The following is a 27,771-nucleotide window of genomic DNA, read 5'->3' on the forward strand; positions in this document are numbered from 1 at the left end:
AGAGGTCCACCAGCTTCATCAACCCCTTCGCCCTCTTCAGGAGGCCCGAGGCGGAGCGCGACAGGGCCCGCATCTACTACATCTACAGCAACCCGCTGCCGGTCGGGCTGGAGGAGGAGGAGGAGGAGAGGGAGCAGGAGAAGAGGCTGGAGGAGACGAGGGTGGGGGAGAGGGAGCAGGAGAAGAGAGAGCAGAAGAAGAGAGAGCAGGAGGAGAAGAGGCGGGAGGAGAGAGAGCAGAAGAAGAGACAGCAGGAGGAGACGAGGGAGCAGGAGAAGAGAGAGCAGAAGAAGAGAGAGCAGGAGGAGAAGAGGCGGGAGGAGAGAGAGCAGAAGAAGAGACAGCAGGAGGAGACGAGGGAGCAGGAGAAGAGAGAGCAGAAGAAGAGAGAGCAGGAGGAGAAGAGGCGGGAGGAGAGAGAGCAGAAGAAGAGACAGCAGGAGGAGACGAGGGAACAGGAGAAGAGAGAGCAGAAGAAGAGAGAGCAGGAGGAGAAGAGGCAGGAGGAGGAGAGGCAGGAGGAGGAGAAGAGGCAGGAGGACGAGGAGGCGGACCGGAGGAGGCTGTGCCGGGCGCCCTGCGGCTTAGAGGAGCAGACTGCCCTGTCTCAGTCGCTGCTGATCCGGGAGTATGCCCAGGACCCGAACAGTGGGGTCACCCTGGACCCGCCCATGTTTTATATGCAGCTCTAGAGACACCGGGGGTACATCGGACCCCCCCCCCCCCCCCCCCCCCCCGAGAGGCCTGACACCGTGTAAAATACACAGATTTGAAACGTGAAATGTTAATCTCAGAGCATCGTTTCCAGGAACTTCAGACTGACCCCGGTCACGACCCAAGCCGAGTCGACGGGGAAGCGCTTTGTATACATGTTGTAGCGAAATGACCAGAGAAGCTCCGTCGTTACGACCATCGTTGATTTCATTACCATTTTAATATGTTTACGTTAAAACAGCGTACATGCTGCGCATTACAAAAGAAGCAGAGCGGGACAGATGAAGACGGCACAGAGTACCACGACAATCACTGCAGAGCTATTGGAAACACCGAATCCTGCGTCATTATCAAAAGGATCGGTGCTGGGCGGGGTCGGGATTCTGCGAGTGCAAGGGAGTGAGGGGAGGAGCCTCAGGCGATGGGCTGGGTCTCCCGGATCAGCCAATCCAGGGCCTCCTTCCTGCCCTGTCTTCGGAGCTCCGCCCCCACCGTCTCGATACACTGCCTGTGGTAGTCGTTCACCCAGTCTCGCTGCAGGAGAGGAAGGGGCGGGGGGTGGGAAGGTTGGGAACATCAGACACCTCAGACCCTCTTCACGTTGAAGGTGACATATTGTACCACCAGGAGTGAGTGTGATTAGCCGTAACAAGCCGTTTTTGAAAATCTGCCTCTTCTTGTGGACACACAAGTTGGCGTGTCCCCCTAGTTGTATGACGGAGAGATGAGCAACGGTTGCTACAGTCCGCTGGATAGGCTGGTAGACTGATCTATGCAGCACACATCTAGGTGGACACGCCCACTTGTCAGAAGAGGCAGATTTTCAAAACGGCTTGTAACAGCTAATCACACTCCCACCTGGTGGTTTAATATGTCACCTTTAAACATTCACGTATTGTCATTCATTCAAGCCAATCAGAAAGAGCCGTCCGTAACACAGGTGAAATTCCGCTAAAACTGAATATACTCCCCGGCCGAAGCTGAACAGCCTGTGATGCTGTGTGAACACTGATACGATGGTTTGAAACAAATCTGTAAAATTGAACTGTTTTTGAGCTTGTTCGAATTGTGTTGCGTTGTTTATTCATCCCATGGGCAATTTGTGTATCTTTCATCAGTAGAGCTTTAGCTCGCATAGCCCTGTGTGACTGGACGATGTGGTGTGTGAACAGACAGTGGGGAGTTGGCTTAGGGGAAGTAGTTTTATGGGATATCCACTATCAGTATTATTGATGTTTCAGCCCTCTCTGCCAAGTCGATATTGGACATATTATATAATAAAAGCCATTGGGCAGCTGTGGTGGCAACACTTTACCTCTTTCTGAGTCAGCATGTCTGCGTTCATCATCTTCACTTGCATGGGCACCAGGGTGAGAGGTTCAAAGGTCAGGCTGCCCCTGTTCATATAGTTGTACTGGAGACACACATTGACAAGGAAAAAGATATGAGCCTGCTCCTTTTTTCCCCATTGAGCCTAACTATAGGATTATAGTTATTGATGAAGGTATATCACACATTCTAAAATTATGAAATGGCAGAGGGAAAGAAAATCATACAATTGCTACATTCAAATGTGAAACTTTTCATATATTGAAGCAATTATGCTCAACACAAGCAAGAGGCAGGTGGAGGACACATCAGATAAGTTTTAACTTATACAAATAAAAATACGTAAAAATAGTGTGCCACACATTATATCTCAGATACAAAGGCTTATATTCCCTTCTGGGTGAGAGGTTGTACCTTGGGTTTGGATGGCACGACCAGCACCACATTTTCAATTCTGACGCCGAAAGATCCGTCTTCATAGTAGCCAGGTTCTGGTGATGAAAAGGATGAGTGGGTGCAGAATGTGAGCAGGGGACGATGTAAAACACAACCACACCAAAACATGTTCAGTTGGCTAGCCTGAACAGCAGAACTTCACCAGGCCTGAATCCTATTCCTCTGACTACACCAACAAAGGGGTAGAAACTGTCAACTGTATTAAGTACTTGTGTCAAAGAAGTGCCAACTAGTTTGTAGCGTGTAGTAACTAGGCCAAGGATTTAAAATCCTCCTAGCTATCAGAAGAGGAGATCAAATTAGCATTGCTATATAATATGACAACATAGTGCACCAACATTAGCGGGACTATCTAATCGGTAAACAGCTGCTATTAACCCGTAGCGACAATGATTTCTGATGCATGTCATTAAGGAGCAGGTCAGCTGGGTTAAACATCTTGCTCGAGGATGGATAGAGCTAGGGCTTGGCGATGTTAAGCGATGACTGATTCAACTGGTTTCAATTAATATTCGGTGGAACCGCATTCTCTCCTTGTTCCTCATGAACTGACACTCCTTCGCCCAAGTTCTGTTTTTTTAAACATTTTTCATAATGGTGTTGGAACGGGCTCGATGCCAGACCGATCTGAAACTGAACTCAAGAGCCAACGGATGAGTCAAGAGGCCAAACACCTATCCGGTGCTCTCCACTGTACCTCTTCCCTGTCCTTAACCATACCATCCTAGTGGCTTAAAGAACCATTAACGAACCATTAAAGAACCAATAAAGAACCAATAAAGAACCAACAAAGAACCATTAAAAGAACCAACAAAGAACCAAAAATAAACATTAAAAAACATTTAAGAGCCATTAAAGAACCAATAAACAACTATTAAAGATCGAACATAGAACCATTAAAAGAACCAACAAAGAACCAAAGAAGAACCATTAAAGAACCATTAAAGAGCCATTAAAGAACCATTAACAAACCATTAACAAACCATTAAAGAACCATTAAAGAACCATTCAAATAACCATTAAAAGAACCAACAAAGAACCAAAAAGAATCATTAAAAAACATTAAAGAACCAGTAAAGAACCAATAAAGAACCACTAAAGATTCAACAAAGAACCATTAAAAGAACCCACAAAAGACCAACAAAGAACCAAAAAAGAACTTCACCGGGCCTGAATCCTATTCCTCTGACTATAACAACAAAGGGGTAGAAACTGTCAACTGTATTAAGTACTTGTGTCAAAGAAGTGCCAACTAGTTTGTAGCGTGTAGTAACTAGGCCAAGGATTTAAAATCCTCCTAGCTATCAGAAGAGGAGATCAAATTAGCATTGCTATATAATATGACAACATAGTGCACCAACATTAGCAGGACTATCTAATCGGTAAACAGCTGCTTTCAACCCGTAGCGACAATGATTTCTGATGCATGTCATCAAGGAGCAGGTCAGCTGGGTTAAACATCTTGCTCGAGGATGGATAGAGCTAGGGCTTGGCGATGTTAAGCGATGACTGATTCAACTGGTTTCAATTGATATTCGGTGGAACCGCATTCTCTCCTTGTTCCTCATGAACTGACACTCCTTCGCCCAAGTTCTGTTTTTTTAAACATTTTTCATAAAGGTGTTGGAACGGGCTCGATGCCAGACCGATCAGAAACTGACCTCAAGAGCCAACGGATGAGTCAAGAGGCCAAACACCTATCCGGTGCTCTCCACTGTACCTCTTCCCTGTCCTTAACCATACCATCCCAGTGGCTTAAAGAACCATTAACGAACCATTAAAGAACCAATAAAGAAACAGTAAAGATCCCTCAAAGAACCAACAAAGAACCATTAAAGAGCCATTAAAGAACCAATAAACAACCAATAAAGATCCAACATAGAACCATTAAAAGAACCAACAAAGAACCATTAAAGAACCATTAAAGAACCATTAACAAACCATTAACAAACCATTAACAAACCATTAAAGAACCATTAAAGAACCACAAACTAACCATTAAAAGAACCATTAAAAGAACCAACAAAGAACCAACAAAGAACCAAAAAATAACCATTAAAGAACCAATAAGCAACCAACAAACAACCAATAAGCAGGCGCCCGGCCGCACCGTCGCTGACGATCATGCCGGCCTCCAGCGGTTCGTCGGCGAAGGTCTTGTAGCTGATGCCGCAGGGCCCCTCGTGGACGTTGAGGAAGCAGCCCACGCCGTGCCCCGTCCCGTGCAGGTAGTCCAGCCCCGCCTCCCACAGCGCCGCACGGGCAAACGAGTCCAGCAGGTGGCCTGGGAGGGGGAGAGGGCAGAGGTCATGGAGGGACAGCAGAGGGCATGGAGGAGGGCAGGGGTCATGGAGGAGAGCAGAGGTCATGGAGGAGAGCAGAGGTCATGGAGAGACAGGGGGGAGAGCAGGGGTCATGGAGGGAGGAGAGGTCATGGAGGAGAGCAGAGGTCATGGAGAGACAGGGGGGAGAGCAGGGGTCATGGAGGGAGGAGAGGTCATGGAGGAGAGCAGAGGTCATGGAGGAGGGCAGAGGTCATGGAGGGAGGAGGGCAGGGGTCATGGAGGGAGGAGAGGTCATGGAGGAGAGCAGAGGTCATGGAGGGAGGAGAGGTCATGGAGGAGAGCAGAGGTCATGGAGGGAGGAGGGCAGGGGTCATGGAGGGAGGAGAGGTCATGGAGGAGAGCAGAGGTCATGGAGGGAGGAGAGGTCATGGAGGAGAGCAGAGGTCATGGAGGGACAGGGGTCATGGAGGAGAGCAGAGGTCATGGAGGAGGGCAGAGGTCATGGAGGGAGGAGGGCAGGGGTCATGGAGGGAGGAGGGCAGGGGTCATGGAGGGACAGGGTGGAGAGGTCATGAAGTTTGCGCGGTCCATTATTATTTTCTCATATAGTATAGACGTTCATGGCTTTTTCATCACAGAAAACATTTTTTTATATATTAGAAAATAATGTTGATATGAAAGTATGATGGAGTATGTCGTGCAAGGCTAGAAAAAAAGTTACAAATAAGTTGTAGAAATGAATACGACAAAATATGTATATCAAAATACAGTGCAAGGTAAAATATGAAGTATAAAGCGTGATACTAACATGTTTTTCATCGACCCTACTTCAACCGTAATGAAAGCTCTCTAACAAGGGTAATGGATATTGCATGCAGTAGCTTTCAGTTTAAGACCGGATTGCGCATCAATGCGTGATTACCATTAAAGGTAAACACGCACAGATGCGTGATCCGGTCTGAGCCGGTGACAGCCCATCAGCTGTGACATGCGGATGTTACCTTTGGTTCCATTGGGGAAGATCGCGGCACTGACAGCGATGTGTCCCTTCAGCACGTAGGTGAAGCACTCCTGGGAGGAGCAGCAGGTAAAGCAAGCTAGTTTACATCGCTACATTGACAGCTGCAGTAACAATATTTACATATTGCTGAAGAATGAGGAATTATTATTTTCTCCCACTCAAAACGAAAGGGAATATGTTGTTGCACAGGCCCCAGAGCGAGTGTTAAATAAAAACCTTTTCGTAGGCAGAGGGGGTTCCAAAGTGCACGGTACGCGTGACGTCTGTGGTTCCATCCCTGGGCAAAGCAAATAGCAAATATGAAAAGATAAGCAAATACAGTGATTTAAAACTGTTCCATCAAATGAACAAAAAAGATGTGCACTTTTTCATTACAATCACAAATGTAATATCATATTATACTTAACATTTTATAAATATATTATAGAAATATTATTTAAAAGACCCTGGAATTACTTTTGGTTTTACGGATGCAATTATTGATTTGTTTGTTAGACTTTATGCTCTGCTCTGTAAAAGTCATGCGATGTAACTGAACCTACTTGTACTGCGCCCCAGAGTCGAGCAGGTAGACCTCGTTTAGCGAGAGAGTTCTGTTGGTTTCCGGCAGGGGTCTACAGAGACAGAGACCAGAGGTTTCTTTGGCTGTATATGTTTTGTGTACCTTTTATAAGTCATACCCGTTTCATTGTTTTACAGAAACCATACCTGTAATGTATAATGGCTCCATTGGGACCCACACTGGATATGGAGGGGAAACTCAGGCCGACAAAATCTTTTTGTTGGCTGAAATAGAAACACAATAAATATAAAAAATATAATAGTCAAGATCACCAATCTGAATTGACTGTAAGAAATATGTTCCTGCAACATATGAACTAGGGATCGACCGATTATCGGCCGGGCCGATTATCGGCGCCGATATTCGGCATTTTGACGCATATCGGCATCGGCCTTTTTTTTGATCCGACGGCCGATAAGAGATCAATTTAAAACTGGGTTATTTTGGCTCTGATGCAGCCGCGCCTCTCTGTCTGCTGTCACTACGCTGTCTCCAGCATTGTCCCACCCACAGCACCATCTGATTGGTTACACGCTCTGGTTACACGCAGAGCCACGACGGGTAACAGCCAATCAGCAGTGAAAGCTGTGCATGCACAGTGCTCACACACACGGCGGAGAGGAGAAAAGGTTATGTCTGGTTTGGTTTCGAGGTAAGTCAAGGCAGCAGACTCTCCCGAAATTGTAATAAACATCCCAGTCCTCTACAACTCACAACTACAAGTAACATTACTGTGAGCCCATTAACGTTATATAAACATAAGCGGCAGCTCTGCTCACAGTCCGGCGTCCAGGCATGCCTGTTAATCACTCGAAACAAGGTTTGTTGATAATATCGATATGGAAATCGTCTGTGATAGTAGAAGTCAGGTGATTAGTAGTAGAAGTGTGAGTGAGAGTAAAAACCTAATAAACTCAATTCAGTCCAGTTTTGTTGCAGGGAAGCACGTTAAGCGGTGGTTATACTTCTACAACTGCGTAATGCGCTATCCAACTGCGTAACCACGGAGCCCCTCGAGCCCTTAGGCTTTAAGGTGAAGGCTGATTAGCTTTTAGCGTAACGTTAGCCCAGCGGTCCGCTTTCTCCTTCTCTGGCTCTAGACGCTCAGCAGACTGTAACGAAACTACAACTCACGACTACTAACGTTACTGTGAGGCCCAATACGTTAGCAGCAGCTGTCCGTTCCTATGATAAACACTGATTATTAAAGTGAAGATGCTGTAAGCTATTTAGTGTTTTTTAACGGCTTAATCACTTGAAACAAGGTTGCTGATAATATTGATAGGGAAATAGTCAGTGATAAAAGTAAGAAGTGTGTGTGTGCGTGTGTGAGAGAGAGAGAGTAAAATTCAGTTAGTTTTATTGCAGGGAAGCACGATGAGGGGATGACTAGAGAATAGTGTGTGTGTGTGTGTGTGTGTGTGTGTGTGTGTGTGTGTGTGTGTGTGTGTGTGTGTGTGTGTGTGTGTGTGTTTGTGTAAGCCACATCTCAGACCGTCTGTCTGAGAGAAAGCTGTCGGGCAATAATGACTGTTTAACTAGAGAACTATTTATTTATTTAAATGTTCAGTTAACTTCATTAGAACACCCTGTACCGGAAAATTTTAGTGAGCCATTTATTTGTTTAAATTGTGTTATGTTGCAAATCTGTTAAGCTGTTGTGTTTATTAAACATATGCTTAAAGGCATTTAAATGAAGTTAAGTGTTGGAGTTTGTATTATTCAAAATTTTGACGCCAATCTTTTCCCTTTTTCTGTAAATTAATATCGGCTCCAAATATCGGTTATCGCCCCCCTTGACTACTAATAATCGGTATCGTATCGGCCCTGATAAAACCATATTGGTCTATCTCTAATATGAACGGTACACTTCCTTTTGTAAAAACATTGTTTGATTTTTAAATATTGTATATACTTCTCTCTATATATATATCTAATCATACCAAACGACTTTATAAGTGCCTTTAACTCATCACCTATTGTGTATAACCTTTTTTTATTTGTAGGGGGCACTACAACTCAATTCTCGCTCACAATCCTGTGTGAAAGAAAAACACAACCGGCCATAGCCTGTGGAGAATTTTGTTATATTTGGCATGACTTACCTGCGAAACTCTTCAGCCTTATCAGCGGAGGAGATTTCCGTCACGGTGCCCTTTGGAATCTAGAAACAGATCAGATCGACCGCAGGAGTTAACGTTAGGACACGGCCGGCTCACACACAGCTTTCATTATGGTGAATCAAACGGCTTGAGGAAAATATCAAAAAGGTAAATACCTCTTTTTCCAGCCAGGCAAAGAGCTCACAAAGGGCGACAGCATCCTTGATCTATGAGCAGGTGTCAATGAAAAACAATGAATCACTTGTTGTTAGATGTAGAGGGGAAAAAAACAGCCTGTCTGGTGAGGAAACGGAGGATCATTATCACAGTGACCCGATAAAGGCTCGTTAAATTGGGTGTTGTAAAAAGGGGGAGGGGGGCTTACGTGGGCCGTTTTCATTCCCTGGATCTCGGTGGCGTTCTTGACGGCCTTGGCCAGGCAGAGTGGGGTGTAGGAGATCTGGGATCTGTGGGTCTGGGGAGACAAAGGTAGAGGGAACCCAAAAGGGCAGAGGGTCAGCCTTTAGTTTCACAGGACACCAGCTGAGTCCATAGGTCAAGGGCACATCAAAGAGGTTTGGCTTTGGCTTATGGTGTCTTTCATCTGTAGATAGGCAATGACTTCATTCTTCCCGGTTCTTAAATATGATTGTTGCAAGCAGTTCTTCCAAATGTTCAATCCAACTGTATATAATAAGACTACTGATAATAAAATAAAAAATAAATAAAACAAAAAGGTTAAAGAAAATGCCTCATGGGGGTAGTGATGCGGTGTGCAGTGAAATCATGAGTGAGGGTTGGGTTTTTGTGTATTTATGTTGTGTTCCATTCAGGGAAAGCATTATTAGACAGACTGATTGAGTAGCAGGATGCATCGTGCCGTGGTAACCAAATGGTACATAGTGAAGCCTTAACTCTTAACATCCGCAAGTTCTCAAGGGAAGATCAAGCAGCAGCCCCCTAGCAGACCCCGACCCCCCACGGTGAATGTAAATAAAATGTAAAGGGACTGCATTTATATAGCGGTTTTCTAACCTATTGGCAACTCAAAGCGCTTTACAATATTGCCTCTAATTCACCATTCACCATTCCGACACACCGATGGCGGAGTCAGCCACGCAAGGCGACAGCCAGCTCGTCGGGAGCAGTTGGGGGGAGGTCCCTTGCTCGGGGGCAGCCGGGGATCGAACCAGCAACCTTCAGGTTACCAGCCGACCCGCTCTATTTCCTGAGGTACTGCCGCTCCACGAAGGCCCCTCTGTGGACACCCACCTTGGGGATGACCTGTGTGAGGGCGCAGCCCGCCTTGTCACAGATCCACACTTTGTCCTTGGGGCCCAGCGCGGCGCACACGGCCTGGAGCTCCGTGTGGACCGCCTCGTAGGGGGACACCTGGATGCTCAGCTCGGGCCTGCTGGGGGCGTCCAGCTGCAAGTGCTGCCTGGCCGCCGGGTCCTCCAGACGCTTCAGGTCCACAAACAGCCTGCAGGAGAGGGCATGGGGGGGGGGGGGGGGGGATGGTGGGAATGGGGCAAGGCTTGGATGAGTGGAACGTCTTCTCAGTATTATTATTTTAAAATTCATTTTATTAAAAATATAGTTATTTATTTAGCATTATTTATTTGGCATATAGGGTGTTGCCGTCTTGGAGCTTGTTTACATCATATGCCATTGCTTTTGGCAGATGTGACACACACACACACACACACGCACGCACACACGTTTCAGACGTTATTATAGAACACATGTACCTGATTGTTTTCATGCCCACGATGGAGTAGGCAAAGAACACCGGGTTGTACTCGATGTCTGATCCGCGCAGGTTGTACAGCCCTGGAGAGAACGATGCAAAACTAAATATTCTGTTTTTTTAGTCGCGTTTTCTTTTTTTATTGTGTGTGCGTCCAAAGGAAAGCCTCCGCTTCCATCTGGGACGTTGACCTCGGCTAGGCTCTAGATTTGTAAGATACATTTGCTGCATCTTATCTGCACTCATGTCACGCAGTGACTGCAGGTCCCTTTGGACGACAGCATCCACTAAACAGCCCTTGACCTAAATGTCCTCCCACGACGACGCAGATTCTGGGGTCGTTTTAACCTTCGTGCCTCAGAAAACGGTCAAAATTAAATAAAAATAGACCTTTGGGTCTATTTTTATTCATCCTTGGCTCTTACTTGTCTGTGACTATTATTAGAAAACCTTGTGCTCATCCACCGTGGATACCCAAACTAACCAAACCCCCCTCCCCCCCTCAACCTATGCTCTTGGAACCAATTGGAAACCTCTGGTCTCAATGTGAGGGCAATCAAAGTCTTAAAAAAAGAGAAGAGAAAAAAAAGATTCAAATTAGGGCTGAAATACTCGAGTCGACCAATCAGGTTGGAGAGCCCTTGGACCAGGGTGAACACCCTCTGTGCCCGGGTGACACCCGTGTATCGTGATCGGGAATCGTGACAGGAATTAGGTAACCGTGGAGATGACCAGGGCGCGGCGGCTTTGGGATGGTTGTGAATATAGACACGCTAGTAGACTCTAGCTAACCTGGAACAGTCCTTAAAATGGTTAGAGGATACAGCCTCAAACAGCTGGACCTTATGATAAAACATCCGACATCCATATCCTATTCCACCATGTCTTGTGCTGTACTTTATCGTTGTTTTCAATTTGTCAGTGGCTTTTTGTGTCAGGCATTCTGAACTGAAGCAATCTGCTCCAGATGGCTATATTCCTACTTTACCCAGAACGACTTTCCCTGACCCCCCCTCACAACATTATGTAAATTGTGCATTCATACATGGGATAAATAAATCAAAAGTCTTATAGCGATCGGTTTACAGCTGTCATTGAGGCTAACAGGTTAATCCTCCAAGACAAATAAAGAGACATCTAATAAATCCTTGCCCATGTGCCCGGACCAGTTGGGCAGCAATTCATTAGATAGCAGATCAAATCTGGTGGGTGACTACCTGGCTGTTTATTCTACCAATGAGGCCATGCCATAGCTGCGTGTTGATCAGCCACACCCAAAGCCTGCAGAGCCAAAGTGCGTTCGGCACGTACGGGCTGCTGGCCTGGCAGAATGTGTGTCCCCTTGCTAAATGGCTGATTTCTCGCCACAGGAACATTGCAAACGATTTATATTTACGGATTCTTAGACAGAACCCCTGAGTTGTTGTCATATTGGAATTTAACTGATATACGATACTGTTGATTTCTACTACGGTAGTCTGAAGACACACTCCCCTATTAAACCTAATTACTGCAGCAATGTCTCTGTGTGGCATAGGAGCGTCTACAGATAATGAGTTTATCCACAGCAAAGTGAAATACCACACGGAACAGTCCAATAGGGCCGTGGGTCCGCTACACATCGCCGCGGGACAAATCCTATCAATTTCTAACTGTTTTAGGCCGATGTTTATGTTTATATCATTTTATAAGCCTTAATTAAAAAAAAAAACCTACATGCAATCTCGTCCAGCGCCGTGGCAACAAACCAGTTGATCTTCCTCTCCCGCATCTTGGCGCGCAGTGCTGTAATTTTGTCCTGCCAGGACATACCTGACGGAAGAGAGCATTGTTACTGATCATCAGAGCTTAGCCTGCCACATTTCTGTTTTGCTACAGACATGGGACTTTCTTAACCTAGCATAACCTTGTCTCGAGATTACAAGGTTGATTTATAAGGACAAGTAAGCCGTTTCAGGCTGTGTGCGAGGGGGGGGGGGGACAACCAAATAGGAAATGATGATCCAAATGAGACAATAATAATCATACTAATACATACAGCTGAAAAACATATGCTGCATGATTTTATCAAGCCCTATCAAGACCAAAAATGTAACGTATGCGGACATCTTTGCATACATTTGTTGGTTATTTATGTGATGTTTCCTGACAATTGCTGAACATTTATTATATTTTATCTCAAGGATTAACTGATTTCGAGCCACTCAGAGGAATCGGTGAGAAAAGACACCATGGTAGCGATGGATAACCTCTGCCTCTCTTTGCTTTGTCACTCATTGAGAGAAAAGATCTCCACTTCCCTGTTCTCAGGTGGTCGCGAATAGTAGGTCTTTCCCCAGACGCAACAATGTCTTCTTAACACTTTGGCTTCTGCAAATTTGAGACCATCTCTCGACACAAGTGAACCACTTCCCCTAAGTGGTGGGACATCTGTCACGTCATCCCAACCCACTTTGAGAAGCGTAGCATGCTTTGCTTCCTACAGTGCCTTCTACCGAAGGGCTTGGCCTTTTCCACTGTGAAAGTGGCAGCACTTTCGGCTTGTCGGGCAGGCTGCGACGGTAAACCCGTTTTCAGTCAACCCCCTGGTGAGGTCCTAGGCTTTTGATACCGGTTAACCGCTTACTGCCACCGAACCGTGCCGGGATCTTCCCTGTGTGGGTCATCCAGGGACCCTTTGGAGCCTCTGCCTCAAGCCCCTTCGGGTGACCCGTCTTTTAAGACGGCGCCTGCACTCGCTTTAGTTTCTGCCAAACGCGCCTGTGAGCTTGCGGCTTGGTCGCTCAGTCCGAGCTTCATTCTTCTTAATGACGAGAGAAGCGCTTTGGTGGAAGGGAAGGAGATCAGTGATGATAGCACCAATGTGAACTATAACTGTGTTCGGTCTGTTTACATTACATAGCCGATAGTATATTAGGTAGTTCAAACCAAACGTGGAAGATGTCTCTGACGAGTATGTCTCTCAATTGGAATATTGAATCACATTTATTCATCATCCCGATATAATTGTGTGGGTTCAGTCTGTCTGAAACAAGAAAGAGATATAGATATCAATCTATATATACACACTATGTCTCTTAAACGAATCAATCAAATTTGACAATAGCCTGTAATATCATCAAAATAATTAGGTTGTGTGTCTTTGTGAAGGACACACATAGGCATATGCGCAGAGATGAGTCCCCCTCCTTGTCATTTGTTTGGAAATCAATTTGGCATTGCGGGAAATATATGTTGAACTTTGCAAATGTGTAAATAAGGCAATCTAAAGTAAATTTTCTCTCAATGAGCGATTGAGATTAGGAAGCAAAAGGTAAGGAAATTGAACGTCAAACTGAATTCATCATCTCGGATATAAGTGTGCGCAGTCTGTCCGAAACATCAAAATATATTAAAAGTGTTTTAAACTAAATCAATCACATTTTACAGTAGGCGTGGCTATAAAATGTAATAAAATAAGTGTTTGATATTGTTGTGTTGGACACACATCACCATGCAGCCAGAGTATAAATACAGGCTGTATTTTACAATGCAGCCTGCAAGACTTACTTATTGTTTGTGTTCTTGTTTTTGGGGTGAAAGCCAGACATCAGATACTAACTTTACCGAACCTTTTTTCATGGATTCTATGAAAAAGCAAGCTTGAATCAGAGGTTACAGACAAACTCTATTCTCTTTTTTCACTCCTATGCCTGTTTGTATGAGAATTAGGGTTTTTATGTGCACAATTAGTCCCTTCACTTTTCCATCATACATGCATTGTTGACATTGGCTGTCATGTGCTTTGAGGTGTTTAAAACCAGATCATTTATAATCTGGCAGGCGTAGAGCCCCCAGGCACTCACCGGTGCGCTCCAAGCCCAGGGTCATGAGCTGGGTGCTGGGTCTTGGGGGGCGGTCCTGCCACACAGCATCTATCAGGTTGTCCTGCACAGCCACCAAGGAGTGGCCGGCACCAGCCAGGGCCTTGGACATGTTCTTCCACTGGTCTGGAGAGGCCGTCGCCCCGGGACACACAAAGGACATGTCAGATAAGAAGCTAGAACCCGATACAGGCCAGAGAGAAGCTATGGGTTCTGGATGGTGCCAATGGCTACAGCGACCATTTTGGATTTTTTTTTACTTTGCACAAATAAACTACAAAGCGATTCAATAACACAATTCACACCCGGAGTATGTACATCCATTGCAATCACTGTAAACACAATTCCTGAATTTCAATAATGCATTATTCTTTCAGTTTATGTGACCATAGCATCTGGCTAAACCTATTATTATTACTAGGTCTACGTCAGTACAGAAGAGCTTCCTAAAGGGGGGGGGGGGACGCTTCCACACCGCTACCCACCTGCAGCGAAGATCCAGGGGTCCACTCCCACCTTGGAGTTCTCTGGCAGAACGCTGATCAGCCAGTCCTCCTGTGAGGGGGTCTCCTTCAGCCCTGCGCACCACACACTTTGGTTTTCGAATCAGTTATTTTTGTAAAGCGATGCCTAAAAAGCATACCTATAATCTGTTGTATTTAAAGGTGACATATTATACCACCAGGTGTGAGTGTCATTAGCCTTTACAAAGCCGTTTTTGAAAATCGGCCTCTTCTGAAATCCCAAGTGGGCGTGTCCACCTAGATGTATGGCGGATAGATGATCAACGTTTGCTGCAGTCCACTGGGTAGGCTGGTAGACTGATCTATCCAGCACACATCTAGGAGGGTACGCCCACTTGTGGTGTCCGAAGAGGCACATTTTCAAAACGACTTGTAACGGCTAATCACACTCACACCTGGTGGTATACTAAGTCACCTTTAAGATGCATTATGATTTATAGGGCTCCATTGAACACACACACACACGCACACGCACACACACACACACTCTGGGGAATGTCTCCTCTCCGTCACAAGGTCAGCGTTGTGAGGTCGAGTGATGCGTACGGATGCTCCAGCCTCTACTTGCCCTTTGGACTCGTCCACTCACGGCTCGTCCGGGCGTGACTTGAGACCAACACGCATGGAAACACCTGAGGCGGCTCTTAAGCGACTAAGTGTGCAGACAGCTCACCCATCTTCATGAGGGTCCAGTTGTTGTCCATTTGCTGGCTGGCCTGCAGGAAGTAGCGACCGTCGGTCCACATGGCCGCATGCTGCTCCGTCACTATGGCCGTACCTGAAGATCATCATAGACACAAGCGCACACAGACACAATTGATTTAGATCGGGGATTCTATAAAGTTATCAATTTCCCAGGAAATGTGTACATTTCTGAGAATCAAGTTGAACTTCAATTAAACAATCCTTACTCAAGTCTGATTTGATACACATCTTTGGGCCTCGGCCAGGAACGCGCCATGCCAGTGCCACATCATCAAGTGCGCTCGCCCTCATTCACACACACACCCGCACACACACACACTATCTTGCAATTCTTTTGCAGGTATTGCAATTTTAACATTTGACTGAGGTCATCTCTGACACACATGCACACACCTTTTTTCTTGAATCTCAATCAGTATAGCTATCTACAGTGAGAAAGGGATACACACAGATAGGCCAGAGACACAGATGCACAGATACAGAGGGGCTGGAGACACAGATACAGACGGGCTGGAGATACAGATACAGACGGGCTGGAGACACAGATACAGACGGGCTGGAGATACAGATACACACATAGAAGGAACACACCTGCGGAGCCGTTGAATCCACAGATGAATTCACGTCTGCAGTCGCATGGTGCGATATATTCACTCTGGAAGAGGAACAGGGTACACATTTACAGAACAGTTTGAAAACGATAAAGCAAAGAATTAAATTTAATTAAAATATATTTTAGGGATCGTCAACATATGGAAATCTCTAACTTAACATGTGAATAATAAAAGACAGAAATAACCAACTGCTCAAGTTTCTCAAGAAATGTTGGTATGAATAAACATTTCCGGTTCCTTTTCCCTACCTGATGTGCGTCTCCAGAGGGGATGATGTAAGCCTGTATGGGCTCGGAAAAGTATTTACAGTTCTTCATCGCGAGGCGAAGCTGCCGGAGCAACTCCACCGTTAGCTTAGGAGACATGACCTTGTCTGAGTAAATAAAACGAAGGAGAGATTAGTCTCACAAATAAGACTTTTAAATGAATAAGGACAACAAATAACTTCCTGGTTCTGAACTTAAGCCATAGAAAAGGTAAACCCAATAATCAATATTTTGTTTTGTAAATAAATATTACACATTTAATACACATGCGTGTTAAATGCAATAACACCATGCCCAGATATTACAACACCGATGAAGTTATCCAGCTTCTAAACGGGCCTAAATCAGACTGATTTTCAACTGTTGCAATTATTTTTCTGCCCTTGCCTGGTTCGTGCAACCCCTCTCCAGCTTCCTAACCTCCTATTAAACCCTTAATTGAAAAACCAACCCAAATCGCCCCAGCAAGGAAACTCATTGAACATTACCTGATTCCAGGGAGCTCATTTTACCTTCAAATGCCTTAAGTAGACTCCAGAAACTCAAATGTACCCTCAACACCTGTGTATATATAATCTTTTAGCTCATAATGATTAAGCAAGGAGAATAAAATCCCGGGTTAAATATTATAAGAGTCTAAAGGTCCAGTCAGTAAACGGTGGTTTCAATCTCCTCAACAACGATCTCTCCTATTGGCTACACCGCGCCTGAGATGTTTGTTTACATATTATTAGTTACAGTACATATTTAATAACCACAGTACATATTTAATAACCACAGTACATGTAACCTCAAAAGTTACAATATGCAAGGGGAAATATGCATTTGGCTTATGCTATTGTCGATTGCCAATCTTTTAAATGTACATGTTTTATCTAGGCCCACAGGCATAATTGCATGCATTTGTTAATTTATTGTGAAGTGCGTTAGTGGGAGTGGTAGCGAGCCTTTTAACTGTTAGCACGGGTAATCCCCATTCCGTGCCTCTCAGTGCGAGTGATCTGCGATGTTATGGCACAATGCAGACTGCGTTGTGTAAACAGGCTTGGGAACGACAAACGCTACCATGTTTTTAACATGTTCAATACCCAATCAACGTCATATTAAATCGCTGTTGTGTAAAACTAAAAAGCAGCATAGCATGCAGCCGATAATCCAATTAAACACACATAATTATTTACCGTGCGGTTTGATTCTTCTGTTTAAATGACTTTTTATACCAGCTGTGCCTTGTGTCAATTTACAAAACAGGAGGCTGCCATTTCATTGATGACGTAGCCGCTCACGTGACAGCCCATTTTTTCAGCGGCTCGCCTCCTTTCATTTAATTCATGGCAAAAAAATATTACGTTCGTATTATCGTCATCGTTTATTTGTCATAATACTGTACATAAATCAGGTTATATATATAAAACGCAAATCGACAACTTTATTATAATTTTTGTTTATAGAAATTTAAAAAAATATAATTTGGTATTTTATTCACGATTTTTCCACACATTTACTAAAAGGACTTCAATTGACTTGGAAGTATGAGTAGACTATTGCAGTTTAGGTGCATAAAGGACAGAGGAACCACATAATAAAAATAACAATATCCACCAAGACAACACCTCAAATACTGAAACTTATTTGCTGATTCAAGCCACAATATTCTAAATTACCATGGATTTATAGGTTTTTACATGAGTCATGATAGTAACTGTAAAAACAAGAATTGATTTTTTTACATGACAAAATTGCAAAACACAGGTATAATAAAAAATCATATCTCGAAAATGAAACAGATCCAACGTCCACCGTACTGGGAGAATCCATAATAGGCAAGAAGCTAGTTTAGATTGAAATTCTTGAATCTAAACCCAGGATTGTAGAAGGAGCACAGCAAACAGCAAGATAAGTGCATTGCTTCCTGGGACCAGCAACAGGCCTGCAGATGTAGGGTCACCTAAATGAGGGACATTTCATCAGTTATAAAACATGAATTAATGACAAACAAATAAAGAAATAGCATTTACAAATGTAAATGTATTTTTGGTTTTATGTAGTTGTGTATTCTGTATTCTGAAACCGAACTACTATATAATATTTAGCTTAACATACTGTGGCTTTGCAAAATTAGGCAGTAAATATTAGGCATTATATTTAATTAGTAGTTGCTTTAAAATTTAAACTAGTGTGTATAGTGAGTCCATTTAGAATATACATTCTTTATTTGGACACCATGAGAGTGTACTTACTCATGCATGTTGAGGATTCTCTGAATGGACCCATTCTTGGACTGTTTTTAACAGTTTCCAGACTCGCCTGACTAACGTCTCCTAGAAGAAATACAAAATGCTTAGACAAACATACAAGCACAAAACAACCAAAGATAATCATAAATAAAAAACCCTTTTTGATTTGATGTTTATTAAGTGCCACTTCAGGCCATTATGAACAGAAAAACTCTGTTTGATTTGATGTGTATTAAATGCCACCTCAAGAAAAACCCTCCTTCTATTCCGGTGACACCACAGAGTGTCTCTGAGATTAAACCATCGGCTTAAATGACAATCCACTTGCATGATTCATTCCACCTTTAAAAAAATATATGAGTCACACATGTTTTACTGACAGCTTATGGCTCATTTAAAAACACAATAACAAATCTCTAAAATACCGTAGCTATCAAATTGTGGGATTGTTCGTCGTCAATCCTCAATATTCAGAAATGACAACAACGCTGTTGATTTTGGGTGGACGATAAAGGCATTGTGTGTGGTACAATCCCAGCACACATAACCCTTTGTTTTCATGCCAGGCAGAGGAACATACACAATGAGGAAGAGATAGAGACTCCTCACTGGCAGTATCAGGTTTGCTCTATCATTTTCTCGGCAATAGTTTGATTTATCCAAGCCAGGGGTATAGACTTACAGGCCAAACAATGTTTTTTGATTAAAGGACTCGCTATGCCAATCCTGGCTATAATACTGGCTATATTACCCAAGCTATCCAATCGTCTGAGCCCGCCAAAACAATTTACACCATTTGCTTCTCTTTGGTTCATTCTAATGTGTGACTTGTTTTAAGGGTCAAACCAAAAATACACACAAATCTTTAAGTTTTTTACAAAAAGGATACACTGGTACCAAAATACGTTATACTCAAACAGATTTCAGCACATTAAATTTAGTCTGACGTAACTGACCAGGGTTTGTTAAAAAGAAACTAACCTGATACTAGGAAGTCCACTTGCTGGCACCTTCCCTCAGAGGCCGAGGCAGGAGACTTGGAGAGGATGGTGACTCTCGGCATGGCCACGTCCAGGACCTCAGACACCCTCTTGCGGAAGTCATATCTAGAGAGGAGGCCGCAAATATTGTATAGATTGCATTAAGGTTCATGTTATTTTTATTTATAGAAGATGTTTTACTTAATTAATAATCAGATCATTTTTTGGAAATAGCATTATAATTCGGTACTGTTTTGAGTTAAGATGATAGACGGTTGCAATCACACCCATGACACAGTTATAAAAAATATCTTAGGAGGATTAACTAGTTCAACTAGTTCATCCAAATAGTTAACAATAGTCAATCATCATTCATAATCCTGCGTAATTGTAGATATGTTTACAGTGGCAATAAGTTTTTCAATGACTCACACCTATTTGTTATGATTTCCCTTCCCTTCGTTGTTCATCTCTCATATACAAAATCAACAAACACACCATTTACAATAAAGCCTGTTGCTCTCCTCAGCAGATCATGTGCTTCCACTGTTAACTATTTTGTATAAGATTACTTCCATAACACACACTGACTTGAATCCCTCTATGAAGACTGACAGTCCTACAAATAAAATCCATGTGATGTGGTTTTGGTTCAGACACTAAATTATTTTGATTATTTAGATAATTATTTTGGTAACTATTCCACAACACCTAACCATTGTGCATAGTTTGATAGGGTCAAGTCTGATAGGTATTGAAACAAGGTGAGGTCAAGGGAAATTAAGGACATGCCGCAGTTTATTTGTGTTTGTTATGGTGACTTTAGCAATACTCTTCACTATGTGTCAGCATAAGGATTATGGTTAAATACTGTTCATTATGGTTGAAATATACGATTATGTTACTTATTTATTTTATACTCTATAAATAGCTAAATAATAGCATAGTAGCAATTAACTTACTAGGTAAAAAAGCCAAATTTGCCGTGTCACACGACATGCGTTTGATAACCTTGTTTAAAAAAGGGTAAACAGCACCGATTTATAAGCAGGTTTAGGCAGGTTTATAAGCAGAAGGGTTTTCCATTTGCCACGGTCCATATCAGTACATTACGGTAATGTTACGAAGTCTCGTGCCCTAATAGGTTGTTATTTACCGGCTGAAGCCATCCACGTTGGGGAAGGTTTGTTCGGCAGAGGGGGATTCTGGGAGGATGTCAGCGCATGCCAATATGTTCTGGCCGTCCATCAACAGCAGGGACCTGTAGGCGACTGAAGCCACAGGAACACCTTAAACGCCAGGCTATCATTTGCTAAAGGCTGCAGAGGGCCGTTGAAAGGCATTCTGGTTGCATTGAATCGGTTTATTTTTGGTTTATTATCGGGTCTATGTTCAACAGCTTGATCCATAAGTTTGGCAGTAAACCTCCTGCTATTGGCCACGTTATAATCCTCCTCAGAGCTGCTGAAGAGTACACCCCATCAGTCATTGGTTAGAAGGAGGTGGGTCTGCAATCTGTTTGTCATGTGGTTATTACTCTAGACCCCCAGTCTCTCCATCTCTAGCTCTAGCTGCATGTACCTGTGGTGTCTCCGGTCAGCTGGAGGAGGGTGTCGGTGTACACCTGTCTTTCTCGCAGACTGAGCAGGCCATGTCTGCCGCTCATTTCACCCACCACGCAGCTCAGAGGAGTGTCTCTGGAGCAACTGGAGCTCTGAGAAAGAAGCAAGACACAAGCGTGCAAGCACACACACACACACACACACACACACACACACACACACACACACACACACACACACACACACACACACACACACACACACACACACACGCAGGCATACACACGCACACACAGACAAACACACCACACAAATATAGGTGGTGGTTAGGTGGTTTCAATTTCACTTCCAAAGCCACATATGCACGTTTAAGACAGGGTGCACATCATCTGTCAATGAAAAGTTATGTTGCCCTTCAAGATTCACTTATAGGTACAATAACAGGTCAGGTGGATTTCTGTTACGGAATTTTTATTATTTATCGATAGCTTCCTTGATGTGGAATATTCCTAAAACAGATGTTAAGTTATCGGGTTCGGCTTTTGGCTAGAAGTACAAACATCTTGAGCTTCATGCAAATATGTTTTGCTCTTTTAAAGGCAAACTTTATTTCCTGTACGTTGGGTAATTATTTAGCTGCCTGGCACAAATTTTGAAACAAATTAAACAATGTGACATGCAAAGCCTTGTCTCACCATTGACGTCATGTTGAAGGGATTGTAGGTATTGCCTAGATTCTCACACTCCCTCCTTCTGTTGTTGGCATCGATGCGTTGTTCCATGATGAACCAGTAAGCCTGCATGTTCTAAATGGACAAAACACACACACACAGAAACGCAACAATTGGTCACTACCGTACACATCAACAAACTCAATATAACAAAGCCAAAACAAATGTGTGTGGGATTTGTCTGTTTACGCCATTCAGGCTTCCATGATGAATCCTGAATTCTGCATGTTGCAAATAGAAAAATCACACACATTTATTTAAGCTTTGTTATATTGAGTTTGTGGATTTGTGTTTGTTTGTGTACGGTGCAGATGGTGTTTTTTGGTGTGATAAAATATAAATATTGATAACAATGTATCTGTTGTGTATATTTCTGTGCTCACGTTTCGCGTCGAAACAGATCTGAGATCAGCCTCCACTATAAGATCTCCGTTTGTCCCATCAGGAAATGTTTGTTGAGACTGTGCCAAAAAAAACCAGTTCAAATATAGTTGAATCGCACATGAATAATACACATATCAAACTCAATACAATGAAGAATACGATCAGTTGGTCACTGTATGTCGTTCTCATGGCAGACTTTGGACCCATTTGTCGAGGCACAGCAGGTTGAGTGGATAAAGACGTCGTATTCACCCCACACCATTTTGCCTTTGATTGTAAGGCGTTTGGTGAGAGCCTAATGTTTGCTTTAATACATGGATGTAGCTCATCACCGTGGCTCGCTATTGGGCTTCTGGAGGGGGAGGGGTGGGTCTGACAAGCACAGCTGTTCCCTTGATGAGCTACCTGGTGCATTTGGGGCAGTTGAGCGCGGTTAGCTGGCCGTAGCATGCTAGGCTTAGTCGTGGTGCCGTCCCAACGGTTCCCCCCTACGCACCAGAGCGATAATGAATTCACGCTCCCCCTCGCTCCAAAATACGCTGGCATATTTTTGTGGCAGCTGGGGTTTTGAGGGGGTGAGTGAGGTGGCAGTGTTGGTTCCAGAAGTTATCGTATTTCACCACATCGTACACAAGAGGTCAAGACTTTCAGTGGGGACATTTTCAGCCCAGATTCTCAATTTATTTAGCAAATCTGGATCTTTCACAAACGAGTCAACGAGAATCACTTTTGTCATAACAATGCAGTACATTTGTATTTTAATGTATTGTTGTTATTTTTATTATTATAATTATAATTATTATTAATAGCCTACTATAGGTAGTATAAGTAGTTGTAGTAGTAGGAGTGATATATTCGGTCTTACCAACATAACGGTTCCAGATATGTTGGAGCTGAATACCACCTTGGCAAATACCCAATGCCGGTCTGTTGTGTTCTCAGCTTCGATGTCCGCACACTGCATTCTAAAAAAACACACACACACACACACACACACACACACACACACGCACACACACACACACACACACACACACAAACAAAACACTTGAGTTGGTGATATTTCTCAAGGGATTCAATCTGAGTGCAACTCCACATTTTGCTGAATCATGCATGTAATAGGTGTTTTGTTACACATAACCCTGGGAAGACATTGTTCTTTATCTAAGACGTCGTAACTGCCTCTAACTGCTTGTTGTTCTTTGCTCCTTTAGTCAACATGGATTTCTTGGGTATATTGGGACATAAAAGTTATATACTGAGTCATTAGTCCTACCTAATTTACTAAGAACAGTAACAGATAACACACAGAGATATGCAACACACACACACACACACACACACACACACACACACACACACACACACACACACACACACATCCTTCTTTACCTGGATCCGTTGGTATAGTGAATGACCAGGGACCGCCCCAGTATGCTGAGGGGCCCAGAGAGTGGCATGTTACTGTCCTCGTAGACAGCTTGGATTGCATTGCGATCCGCAAGCGTTCCAAACTTGCCGCTGATGTCTCCTATCTCGTACTGGTCCACGGTGCCAATCCCGGGGTCGGGGGACGTGGACACATTGACGGCGAATGGGTTGTAGTGGCCCCTGATGTTGGCGTCGGAGCAGGGGTTAGCGGTGCCGCTCTTGATGGGCAGAATGTGGACGTGGTAGCCCGCCGCCAGGCCGTTGAGGCCCGCCAAAGAGACGCTCACCGCCGTTTTCCCCCGAGAGGAAGCCTGGTAGAACCGCACTCCGCCCGTCGTGGCCCCGGGGCCGAACCAGGAGCCCGTGCTTCCTCGGATGAGCTGCACCAGCGTGACGTTAGCGCAAGCGATCCTGGGGCCGCCTCGGTTCGCCCGGTGGATGACCACGGAGCGCCCGAGCACGCCATCTCCTTGCAGCCAAGAGGTGGTATCGGTGAAGAACTGTTTCGCCTCCACGCTTCCCACCCTGGTGCTCAGGTTGAGGGTGTTGTGCTTCGAGGAGAGGTCTCCCACTTCGCAGGACAGCGGACGGGAGGGACTGCAGTGCTTGTCGTAGCTGATGTCGGTGGTGTTGACGTTGAAGGGGTTCCAGTGGCCCCCCGTTGTCGTGCAGCGCTGTGTGTCGTCGTCTCGCTCAGAGCTGATGGGGTACGTGTGGACGTGCCAGTTGTGGTCATAGGTGGCGGCGGTGGAGGGCCTCCCGTACGCCAGATCCACGAAGATGGACACGTCGGACAACGGCTCGTCCTTCAGCTGCGTGAGGTAAACCTGTCCCACCACTGGGGTCTGAAACTCAGCCTTGGCCCTCACCACCTCTCCCGGGTAACCAATGGGTGCGCACACAAATCTGGGTCCACCGGGCTGGTGGATGACCATAGAGCGACCCACAATGCTGTTCCTGCCAAACAGAGGCAGGTTGAAGTCTGTGAAGAGCATGTTGATGGTGTTTTTGCCCTTCAGGGACATGTGCCTGGTGCTCAGGTCCCCGAGCTCGTAACTGTCGTGCGTGAAGCCGGGCCCCTGGGGGTACGTGGGGGCACTTGTGTTCAGGCCAAAGGGATTAAAATGGCCGCCCACGTTGTCGTTGGAGCACCCGCTCTGCGGGGGAGAACCGAAGGGGGGCGTGGGGAACATGTGGACGTGGTAGTGCACCACTCTGGCATCCAAGTTGTTGAGGTTCACGCCCAGCTCAGTCACGTCAAACGGGGATGGCTGGCGGAAGCTGAAATAGCCTCGGATCCCCCTCATGTTCACCCTGGCACTAACCGCCTTCTTCTGAAGCACGTAGATTTTAGCACACTTGTAGCCGGAGCCCATTTTGTACAGAAGATATGACGTGTCATTGCGGAAAGTGGCAGGGTCGAAGCGGGACTTTGCAGGTTGCAGTGGGGTACCTACTGTCAGGTTCCCGAGCTCGGTGAGAGTCGAGGCGTCTAGGCTCCCAAGGAGAGCGGTGCAGTTCCCAACCGTGCTGGTGGATCCAAAGAGGGTCATGACGGTTGGCGTGGCGTTGACCTGCCCTATGGTAAACAGGTCTGAAAGAAACCTAACATTGGTGATTCCAGTGTTCAGGCGGATGTAAACGTTTCCCGACACTGGGCCTGTGAACCTGGCCTGACGCGTCATATATGTTTCAGCCCGGCTCACAACAGCACACACTTTAACCCCTGCACAGGTCTCCAGGGTCAGTGAGAGGTCATCCAGGTTTGACCTTTGCTGAAAAGTGCTCAAAAGGCTTGACAGATTGACCATTGAATCTAAGGATGAGGGCACTGTGAAGGAGAAGATCTTTGGACCGATATTAGCCGGCGAACAAGGTTTGTCAAAATGGCCATACATGACCGGGAACTCACTCAGGGATAGGCTTATATTGTCGCAGTTTCCAGCACCTGTCACGTTCACATTGACAATCTGTGAGTCGGAGTCAAACCACACCTTCCCTTTGACACCACCCATGTTTAGATCTGCACTATACTGAACACAGGAAATGGTACCTAAGAAAGGACACAGAACAAAAATCAAAAAGGTTTGTTTGTTATTTAAGTGTTGTCAGGAGTCAGCCAGGTGTGTAAGATGTGCTAATCACATGTAATTATTAGGTTTTTAATAACATGCTTGCTTTGCTGTTATAGGTGTTGTAGGTATCTTAAAGGTATGTTTTTTTTTTTTTTAATTTCAAACAAAGACATAAACCTGATTCAGAAATTGATGAAATTGATGTGTGTGTGTGAGTGTGTGTGTGTTTTCTCCAACCAATCGGTGCTTTATGATTGCTGCAAGATTATTCTGATCCTAGTTTTGTTCTATTTTTGTGTTCTTTTATAGTATTCATGCTAAATTAACTTTGTATTCACAAATATAAACGTACATATATACTATCAACAGTAGCAGGCCAGGGTTCCACATTTTTTTTACACATTTTAACATTGTGAAGGAAAAGTAATAAATAAAAACACAAAAAGCTCTTGCCAATCACTTACCCAGCAGGGCACACAACAGGACACAGCCCAGAAGACCCATCCCTTCAGATGGTACCACCAGAAACAGCCCCGGGAAACAAAAACAATTTGGATTGCTGTCTGAAGCCGACGAATAAGAACCCACAAAGTCCTCTAAATCCCACCTGTATGATCACTGCATGGAAGGTTTGAAAATCCAACAATCAGGATGTCAATGATGTCTAAAATCAATGAATAAAGGCTGCAAGAAGCGAGTCACTGACAGCCCAACATTCATTGACAGTGTGCTGCTTCTGCATGCTCCCTTAGGCTGTTTATAGCCTGTGGGCAGGGTTGGGGGGGGGGGGGGGGGTGTGCTCAGTGAGGTAAAAAGCCCTGTGAACTGCTGTTCCTCTCCCTGTCCACTCCACCACAGAGGCAGCTCTCTCTCAGCGCGGTGGGTGAGCCACTCTGATTGGTCGACGGGATGGACAGTACGGATCATCAGACGGAGCTGATGGAGGAAGGGCGGGATAATGGGTGGGTGTGACCGGTTTCTTGTTTTACGGGTAGTGTGTGTGTGTATGCGTGCGTGTGCGCGTGTGTGTGTGTGTGTGTGTGTTTGTGTGTGTGCGTGTGTGTGTGTGTGGGTGTAGATGTGTGTGTGGTTGTGGGTGTAGGTGTCTGTGTGGTTGTGTGTGTGTGTGTGTGTGCATGTGTGTGTATATGTGTGCATGTGTGTATGTGTATGTGTGGGTGTGGGTGTATGCGTGTATGTGGGTATGTGTGTGTGTGTGTGTGTGTGTGTGTGTGTGTGTGTGTGTGTGTGTGTGTGTGTGTGTGTGTGTAGGTGTGGATGTGGATGTGTGTGTGTGGCAGTGTTGGTTCCAGAAGTTATCTTATTTCACCACATCGTACACAAGAGGTCAAATATTTGATCACTATCACCGATCTGTTTCAAGAGCAGCGGTGTAAATTAACAAACCTGTTGTCCTTAGCCTAAACCATGAAACTAGTGCCATTTGGTCTTACATCCTTCCCACTGGTTTCAGATCACTTTTCATGGTCACGGCTTCATGGTTTTTTCGAATACAGAGGAAACCAGAGATTGAAAAAGCATAGCCTGTTTATCTAGTCACCTGGGGATTTGTGGAGAGCTGTGTGTGTGTCTTGGGGAGAGGTCCTGCTTTAGCTTGATATTCTCACATAGTAGAGGGCATGAGGAGAGCCCAAGAGCCTGAGAGGCTCTGCGCGGAGCGCTGATTGTAGTGGAGGCAGGAATCGGGGTGTGGTCTGTTGTCTGCCTGTCTGCGCGTATACATGCATTCATGCATCCCCGCACACAGACGCGCAAAGATGGACACACATAGAGGCACGCACACCCACACACACACACACACAAACACCCCACAAGACGTACGCATACACCTTCACACACCCACACACACACACACACACACAAACACAAAGAGAGAGAGACACACACACACACACAAACACACACACACACATATACAAACACATTGTGTGTACTACAATGGTATTATCTGTTGTAATCTAATATTTAACTCGAAGCTCAAACTTAAAGCTATTCCTTCATATTGTTTGAGGTGCTTGTTCTCTTTTCCTCATTCACTATTGAGGAAACAAAACACATGGGTGGTACACAAGTGTACCACCCACCGGCCCAAATACAATTTCTTTAGATGAGCTCTCCAAATTTTCTGCTGGTCTTGTTACATACATATTCTGAAAAAT

At 44.7% G+C, this 27,771-nt stretch overlaps 2 protein-coding genes across 3 annotated transcripts; both read right to left on the reverse strand.

The window, feature by feature from the left end:
* Positions 1–945: 945 nt before the first annotated feature.
* On the reverse strand, positions 946–17,462 carry xpnpep1 (X-prolyl aminopeptidase (aminopeptidase P) 1, soluble). Of its 2 annotated transcripts, none has more exons than XM_079728970.1 (20): positions 17,373–17,462; positions 16,174–16,298; positions 15,903–15,966; positions 15,280–15,384; positions 14,568–14,660; positions 14,065–14,208; positions 11,936–12,031; positions 10,221–10,302; positions 9,742–9,952; positions 8,855–8,944; positions 8,646–8,696; positions 8,473–8,531; positions 6,514–6,591; positions 6,348–6,419; positions 6,022–6,082; positions 5,786–5,855; positions 4,610–4,783; positions 2,458–2,534; positions 2,030–2,128; positions 946–1,248 (listed from the first exon to the last, which is right to left on the reverse strand). In XM_079728970.1, the coding sequence occupies exons 2-20, from the start codon at positions 16,288–16,290 to the stop codon at positions 1,129–1,131; spliced, it is 1,863 nt and encodes a 620-aa protein (XP_079585096.1). In that variant the 5' UTR covers positions 16,291–16,298; positions 17,373–17,462; the 3' UTR covers positions 946–1,128. The 2 variants fall into 2 exon arrangements, with proteins under 2 accessions (XP_079585096.1, XP_079585095.1); XM_079728969.1 differs by lacking the exon at positions 17,373–17,462 and adding an exon at positions 16,680–16,920.
* An 83-nt stretch (positions 17,463–17,545) lies between these two features.
* On the reverse strand, positions 17,546–26,334 carry cusr (Copper-only SOD repeat protein). The gene is made up of 10 exons (XM_079728968.1): positions 26,056–26,334; positions 23,478–25,569; positions 22,951–23,050; positions 22,085–22,162; positions 21,666–21,776; positions 20,990–21,122; positions 20,565–20,679; positions 19,410–19,534; positions 18,432–18,512; positions 17,546–18,139 (listed from the first exon to the last, which is right to left on the reverse strand). Exons 1-10 carry the CDS (start codon positions 26,093–26,095, stop codon positions 18,048–18,050), a joined length of 2,967 nt encoding a protein of 988 aa, XP_079585094.1. The 5' UTR covers positions 26,096–26,334; the 3' UTR covers positions 17,546–18,047.
* Between the last annotated feature and the right edge of the window lie 1,437 nt (positions 26,335–27,771).

The sequence above is a fragment of the Pollachius pollachius genome (assembly GCF_949987615.1).
Source record: "Pollachius pollachius genome assembly, chromosome: 2".
NCBI classification, from domain to species: Eukaryota; Metazoa; Chordata; class Actinopteri; order Gadiformes; family Gadidae; genus Pollachius; species Pollachius pollachius.